This window comes from Papaver somniferum, chromosome 1 (genome assembly GCF_003573695.1).
Source record: "Papaver somniferum cultivar HN1 chromosome 1, ASM357369v1, whole genome shotgun sequence".
In the NCBI taxonomy this organism is placed as follows: domain Eukaryota; kingdom Viridiplantae; phylum Streptophyta; class Magnoliopsida; order Ranunculales; family Papaveraceae; genus Papaver; species Papaver somniferum.
Window position 1 is genome coordinate 198845499 of NC_039358.1, and position 8612 is coordinate 198854110.

Consider the following 8612-nt stretch of genomic DNA (forward strand, 5'->3'; position numbering starts at 1 on the left):
AAGGAAAACAATAATAGGGAAAATACAAACATCGGATTCTAAATTGTCATCAAAATCATCCTTGTATGGATCAACGGTGTCTCCTTGTGCAAAAGTATATAATAATAATAATAATAATAATAATAATAATAATAATAATAATAATAATAATAATAGTAGTAGCTGTGCGAAGTTGATGGAGTTGAACCATGGGGTGTCAAGGTTGATGATAAACTTCTTCACCATGATTTCTTGGTTATCGTATCTTTCAAAATTGTTGTTGATTACTACTACGAAAGATGGTAGAAGATACTGAAGTTAAAACTAAAAACGCGTCCAAGTTCTGACCAAAGTTCGAGGACTCGTTTTCCACGCTTCGTATATATTTGTATTAGAACAATTTCCTATACTAACCAGATTTCTTGAAATATATATATTTGTATTAGACCAATTTCTTATACTAACCAGATTTCTTAAAATATATCAGATTCAAGTAGATAGATGGTTGTAGATCAAGATGAAATCTTAAAAAACATTGAATAACCGTCAATCCACTTATATTTGATGGTGGAAAAGTGATTAAACTAAATTCTATTAAAGCACATATAAGGATATCATTGTGTAACTCGATCAGAAAGGTTGATATCGACGTATTTACTTAAACAGTTCCACATTTTCTCTTATATCAAGAATAGGGGTGAGATATAGGAGAAAACTTAAAAGAAATATCTATGCCTTGGAAGAGTTTCTTACAAATACTGAGAAGAGAACACAGAAGAAGGGCCCATTTAAGCATAGCCATGTCACAATCCCAAATTTGGGATCATACTAAAGATTCTAGTCACGACTCAAGAAGAAGCTAAATAGAGGCATAAAAGAAGCTCTTCAGGAAGAATGCAGACTGTAGCTTGGCAGTACTTTGTGTGTTTAAGTTGGCAATTAAAAACATAAAATAAGTAGATTTAGATGTCATGCGGTACACGCACGCCGATAGATATATTTGTAATTTAATTAACATCAAGATGCTTGTTTTCGTGATCGCACAAATTGATTATATTGTGATCCTTTGAACAAAACTGATCCCATAAAGAAAAACGTGACATTTTAGAGACACTTGCAGCAAATGAATCAATCATATCAATTGTTACACTACTCAAAAGCTATAAATTTAGCACATGTTTTGTTCTTTTTGTTTGTACTACTCGATGTATTCATTATTTACTTAATTGCACATCCAAATTTTTTGTAATAGCAAGAAGAGATGTAAGATATGGGAGAAAACTTAAAAAAAATATATTAATGCCTCAAAAGTTGGAAGAGTTTCTTGTGATTACTGAGGGCACACAAGAAGGGCCCATTCAAATATGGAATTCTGTTGGGCCTTCGCTCATTACACTTGAACCAAATAAGACCATAAGAAGGAATATCTGGTATGAGTAAAACTGCAAATGATTATTATGGCTTGCGTATGGCAGTAGTAGTATCATTAACAGAGAAAGTGGCTTTTACTTAAAGTGGGAAACACCATAGAGTAATTGGATAAGTAATAAGAAATTTATTTTATAATAAATGAGTTGAATCTCGGTAAGAATGTTTGTGATCTTGGTTGGCGCTCACAAGCTTTATGCAAGAACTCCCAAAAAACCGTGGTGCCATTGGAGCTAACCATCTATTCGATAAGGAAGTCACTAAACTCTTCTATTAATACTTCCTGCACCACCACTACCACCGTGAACACGGTGACTACTCCCACCTGAAACTGGCGGAAAATTAAATGATTTCTGCCTTAAAATATCTTTTCTCACGTCATCTGGTAACCGTAATGTAAACCTCTCACTATTCTTTAGGTCTCGTGGTATCGGTATCGATGAATGCCCAGTTGAATGTGATCTTGGATATTTCCCTATAGGCCCGTTTGTGGATCTTAGTGTACTTTCACCAGCGTTTAACAGGTTCTTCTCATTGTCAGGGTTGATACCATTAATCACTTGTTCTGAATTCTGTACCAAAGGAATTGAAACCCAGGTCTCCCCATGCTCTGTTTCAGAATGCACCGTCGCTTCAGAATGGTTTTCCTCGTCTTCTTCGTACACATCAACTATAGCATCACCTGCACTAATAGCACTTCCGGCGACCATAGTTTTAAGGTCACGGCAACAGTAAGGACAAGTCGAATTCGAAACAAACCAAGTACCAATACATTCAGGATGAAAAACATGATGACAGGGTAGCAATCTTAACTTATCCTTATCCCCAAATTCACTTAAACAAACAGGACATTCTAGGATTGCTCCTTTAATATTATGAACCTTGTTGACATTCTTAACATCAGAGTAGACAAACACCGGAAAGGTTTCGATGACTGCAGAATCAAGACCTCCTATACTTGGTGTTTCTGTAGGAACAACAGCTGGGTCACCGGCCTGGATATTATTACGTATTTTTCTTTGCTCATGAATACACGATATGATCATAAACACAGTAAAAGCAATTAAAAAATAAAAAAGGGGTGTATTATCTTGGCGTGGCTTATCAGTGTCGCTTTGTGCAGAAGTGTAGGGAAGTATTAGTACCAGAAGTAGGAATACTGAGTTGATGGAGTTGCTACCCGCAGAGATGGTAAGGTTGATATTCTTCTTGACCATGATTTTTCTTAGTTTTTGTGTCTTCCAAAATATTGTTGTTGATTTATTGTCGTTGATTAATATGATTTCTCTTCTTTATATAATTGTGGAAGAAGAAATTTGGGGGAAAAAAAAAGGGAACCGAGAGAAATTAAGAAACACGTCTAACCCTAAGTTCCTTCCGCGGATTGCTGACTCTTGTTTCTCAGGCTACGACGTATAAATTTCCTTCCGTATAAACACAGTTTCCTAACCTAACCAGATTTTCCTAAACTATGCATATATCCTTAATATTTCACCCGAATAATTACTTAATTTGCTGGGGGTCACTTGCTGCCTTGCTGGACTGACGTCGTGAGCCTAGAATTGGGGCTCATTTTGGGTTATAAGTTTGGCCACCGGCCCATTTTGAGACACTAAGCAACTTTGAGAAGAACAATTTTTTGGGGACCATGGTTTTTTTTTGGGACCATGGTTTTATTTTGGGTAAAGACATTAGAAGTAAATCTAGGTCACCCCTTATCTAGATATTTATATTAATACCTAAATTACCCTCCTGATTAATTTTGGGTGGTGATTAGTTAGTCTTAATAATAGTTAGTGTAATGATTAGTGAGATGATTAAGTTAAAGATAATTTATGAGATTAAAAAATCAGATGTTTTTTTTTTAAAGAAGTAGAATTATTGAGAGAGTAAAGTTAGAGAAGATGAAGAAGGAAAACATAAAAAACGATGGATTTTACCAACCACAACCGGAGGAAGGGTATTTGGATACCCAGGTATGCGTCAAACTTAGATAATGTTGGTTGAATTGCTCCAAACTTTCAAAAAAAATGAAATTTTTTATGTATATTTGGGCCAGTTTAGTTACCATATGTCAAGAACATGTAAACGGACACACCTGAAAGTGTATTTCGGTTACGTTTTCCAAACACGCAGGTTACCGAACTCGCTCGTTAATGGAGGTTTTGGTTGTACAGTGTAATGTTCGGTTACCTAGGATAAAATGGTAGGTTACCGAACTTTGAACTTATATTTGGGTACATCTTGTGTGTTCGGTTAGTTCGCAAACTTCAACACAACCAAGTTCCCAACCGAACTGCAGGTTAAAAGTAACCTAGTGTTAGAAGTTCGGTTGGTTCGCAAACTTCAACATATTTTGCGAATCAACCGAACTGGGTTTATATATACATATATCCAATTAGGCAAACGTTCGGTTACTACGAAATTTATTTCTTGGCGAATAAGGTAGAGTTCGGTTACGAAGTTTCAAAGGTAGAGTTCGGTTACAAAGAAAACTTAACATTTATGCGAACGAACCGAACTTGTGGACTTCTCATTATTTTCGTAAACTAAAGTTCGGTGATATCCTTATTTTGCGAAGGAACAGAACTTATGGACTTGTGTTTTTCTAATACAAGGAGTTCGGTTAAAAGTATTTTTTTTGCGAATCAACCGAACTCTGAGTTCGGTTAAGAAAAAAATTAATTCGTGATAAACGAACTTTTCTCTGAAAAATAAAAACCCTCCATTAAACCTCTCTGCAACTTCCAGTTTCAACTCATTTTAATTATTACTTCTCATTTATTCAACCAAAAATGAATGATAAGTAATGGGTTTGTGAGAATATCTTTGTTAATGTTTTAAATTAAGCTATATATATATATAGCGGTGGTGGTAATCGGAGGTGGTGGTGGTAATCGGTGGTTGGTGGTGGTGATAATCGGAGGTGGTCGTGGTGGTAATCGGCGGTGGTGGGCGGTGGTATTGGTGGTAATCGGTGGTTGGTGGTGGTGATAATCGGAGGTGGTGGTGGTGGTGGTGGTGGTAATCGGCGATGGTGGGAGGTGGTGGGAGGAGGTGGTGGTTATATATATACAGGTGGTTATTGGGTTGGTTTTAAATTAAATTAGGTTAAGGTTAGGTTAGTCATTTCAATGCTTTAGGACACCCCTTATAACTATAGGGAAGGTGGCCTAATAAAAACATGGTCTCCTCAAATAAACCATGGTCCATAAAAAATCGTTCTTTGAGAATCTAGGTGAATTTCACTCAAAGCACAAATTTTGGATGGGGGGTCGGTTTTTGATCAAAATGTTGTTCGAGTCTTACTAACTGGATAGTCAAATGGGATTTTTATAGATTTCATAAATTTGTTATTTGAGTGAATTCTAGATATCATATGGAAAACTAGATATTTCCGATGATTTTCTGAGAGTAATATAGGATCCTTGTGACTTCAAGATACAAATCTGGTAATTTATAAAGAATCCTGTGATTTCTAGTGACGAAAAATATTCTCACATTGTTTTACTATGCTCCTTAAAATGTTAATAAAAACTATGTACTATGAAGATAGTAATTAAAATATGTGTTTATTGTCAAAATAAATCTCGTTGTTGTCATATGCCTAATTAAGCGATAAGCTTGCTCCAAAAGTTGCTGCCAGAAAACTTGGTGCATGGAGGGAAAAGAAAAAGAGAGAGGTGGAGTTGCTGAGAAGAAAAAGTAATTTGAATTATATAGTACCTACTAATGTATTACTGTACAAATGGTTTGTTTCTTGGTTATCAATTCAAACAAATAAAGAGAAAAGAATTTGGTTTTTTTCTCAAAAAAAAAAAAGAAAGTGTTTGCCTTTTGGGGAGAAATCTCTATCATGCCTAATTTTCTAAAAAGGTCTCGGTAAATCTTTAAAAACAACAAATCAGTAATTTCAAGTTCTCATTCCAATAACAATAGTGTTTGAGTAATTCTTATAAAATCCTAATCCATTAATATGGAGTTTGAGAGAATTAAATGACTTATCTCTAGCCACTAACAAGTGATAGTAAGAGACTCTCCTGACAATGTATGTGGAAACTAAAAATGTCCTTAGAAATTTCATTTGTCTACCCCTTGTAAGATTTTAGGTCACATTCTATCGTGTATTTAAGTGAAAATTAAGATACAAGAAAAGATAATTTTGCGGACAAATAACACATGATTAAATGTATTTGTATAGTTTTTCTAAGAACAAAGTTGTCTCTCTTCGGTGGTTGAATTAGTTGGAAACCCGACTAATTCGCACCGATATAATTCAATGTAAATGCATCTTAAGGTACTTATGAGCGTATAGAGGAATCTGCTTCATAACTTATTGTTGGAAAAAGATAAGTTGTGCACTATTTTGGAAGGATCAGTGGTTGTATGGGAAATCTTTGTAGTCTTTCTTTCCTAGTGTATACAAGATAAGTCGAAGGCAGGATGTTATCAATAATGATTTGGTGAACATAAACAGTGGTGATAGAAATTGGAACCTGGCTTTTTGCGGACTTAATTCTAAAAGAAGAAGGAATTGCGGAGGTCGCATATCTCATAGATTTGATTTCAACTTTCAACTTTAGAAATGGTGGTGAAGATCAAAGAATTTGGCAGTAAGGAAGGACTGTGTTCTCTGCTTGCAGAATGTTATAAGGCTATGGAGATGGACATTTTGTTGCTCTTTCCACATGAAAGCTTATAGAACCCAAAAATCCCCCAAAAGGTATTTTTTTTCGACTCTATGTTACAGTGCAGACCCTACCTTGGATACCTATCAGAATTCTTTTATGGTGAATGGATCGATGTTTACTTTCCAAGAAAGCAGCAGAGTCAAATCAGCATTTATCTTTGCATTGAGGAATAACTAGGAATGTGTAGCTTTATTTTCTGAATTGTTATGTATTGCAAGGGGTTTTTCAAGGTTCGGTCAGAGATAAATCATATTTATCTCTGTATCATATTCCCGTAGATACAGTATGGGAATGGAAGAGAAGAAAAACGAAAAACTCGAGTATTAGAAATCATATTTGGGATATCATTCCTTTCGCGATATGGTGGGTTTTGTGGATAGAAAAAATGAGAGGATTTTCAATGGGCGTTACAAAACTTTAGAGGAAATTCTCAATATAGTAAAGGTTTTTATATATAACTGGTGTTTAGGAACAAAATTCTTTCACGAAATTCATCTGAATTCTTTATTGTACAACTGGGAAGCAGTAATGCACTAATTAGGCTTCCAGTATCTTTTGTTGAGTTTTGGTTCTTTTATAAGCTCTGTTATAATTGAGCTTGTGTTTCTTGTATTTTCTTCTGTCTGCTTACCGTCTCGGTGAGGAGTTTTGACTTTTTAATCTATTTTTTCCTTTGCCAGTCAAATAAAAAAGATAAGTTGTGTGATCTATTGAAAGGAAATGATCTAACAATAAGATATTCTAGTAGAAAAGGAACTGATAAACCAACCTAAATAAAGCTATAAATTTCGTTCTTTTTTATTTTTATATTTTTGCACTAGCTACTTGCATTGAACTAGAGTACTATGATATTCTCTTTTTTCCTTTTTTTTTCTTACTCATAGTATAATTGTATAAATATCAGCGTAAGCTCGTAGAGAAGTATAGTGCTGATGTCAATTTATTACATTTGTGATTTATTTTGGATACCAAGATTATTTTGAGAAATTTGAGAAAACTTAAAAAAGATGATACCCGTGAAATTAGTTGAGTTTTTCATAATCGCTTTGAGCACACAGAGAAGTGTATATTTTAGTGGGACATATAATATCGAAGAAAGTGAATTTTTTCTAACGTTTCTTGACTTTCTGCCTTGAGTATCGTCATATCTTTAACAATTTTTGTGGAAAGTACAAAGAATCGTGTTACAAGTGTGAACCGAAAATCTTGGAGTCATGATTGGGGTGATAAAACACTTGACCGTATATGGAGATATTTGGAAAGTCTAATTCGATATATAAGATTCAAGCTTATTTTTGGGCGGAGTCAAACACTAAAATGTTGGGTTTAACGGAGAACATGGTGACAGTTTTATGGGACTCATATTTCTATCAGCCGTTTTGAGTTGGATTTGAGATTTTGGGTGGATGTTTTCTTTAATTTTTCTTGGCTCTTTTTTTCTTTATCCTCTTTTTTGGGTGATCGATTCCTAATTCGGTCTCCCAAAATATCTTTGTTGATTAATATGATTTCTCTTATTTATATAATTGTGGAAGAAGAAATTGGAGAAAAAAAAAATAAAAAAAAAAACAAAAAAAAAACGAGACAGATACACGTCTAACCCTAAGTTCCTTACGCGGAGGTTGAAGAAATGCCGACTCCTGTGTCTCAGGCTTCGACTAATATTTCACCCAAATGAAATAACTACTTAATTTGCTGGGGCCCAGTAGCAGCCTTGCTGGACTTTCGTCGTGGGCCTAGAATTGGGACTCATTTTGGGTTATAAGTTTGGCCACCGGCCCATTTTGAGACACTAAGCAACTTTGAGAAGAAGGATTTTTTGGGGACCATGGTTTTTTTGGGAACCATGGTTTTATTTTGGGTAAAACCATTAAAAGTAAATCTAGGTCACCCCTTATCTAGATATTTATATTAATACCTAAATTACCCTCCTGATTAATTTTGGGTGATGATTAGTTAGTGTTAATAATAGTTAGTGTAATGATTAGTGAGATGATTAAGTTAAATATAATTAGTGAGATTAAAAAATCAGCTGGTTTTTTTTTTAAAGAAGTAGAATTATTGAGAGAATAAAGTTAGAGAAGATGAAGAAGGAAAACATAAAAAACGATGGATTTTACCAACCACAACCGGAGGAAGGGTATTTGGGTACCCAGGTATGCTTCAAACTTAGATAATGTTGGTTGAATTGCTCCAAACTTTCAAAAGAAATGAATTTTTTATGTAGATTTGGGCCAGTTTAGTTACCATATGTCAGAACATGTAAACGAACACACCTGAAAGTGTAGTTCGGTTACGTTTTCCAAACACGCAGGTTACCGAACTCGCTCGTTAATGGAGGTTTTGGTCTTACAGTGTAATGTTCGGTTACCTAGGATAAAATGGCAGGTAACCGAACTTTGAACTTAACAATTTATTTGGGTACATCTTGTGTGTTCGGTTAGTTCGCAAACTTCAACGCAACCAAGTTCCCAACAGAACTGCAGGTTAAAAGTAACCTAGTGTTAGAAGTTC

The 8612-nt window shown here is 34.8% G+C and overlaps 1 protein-coding gene across 1 annotated transcript; it reads right to left on the bottom strand.

Annotated features, from left to right (window-relative positions):
- Window positions 1-1667: 1667 nt before the first annotated feature.
- On the bottom strand, window positions 1668-2624 carry LOC113357510 (E3 ubiquitin-protein ligase ATL9-like). Its single transcript, XM_026600933.1, has one exon. It carries the CDS (start codon window positions 2622-2624, stop codon window positions 1668-1670), a length of 957 nt encoding a protein of 318 aa, XP_026456718.1.
- Between the last annotated feature and the right edge of the window lie 5988 nt (window positions 2625-8612).

Coding starts and splice junctions, on each gene's coding strand:
- LOC113357510 (XM_026600933.1), bottom strand. CDS start 2,624: ATGGTCAAGAAGAATATCAACCTTACCATCTCTGCGGGTAGCAACTCC.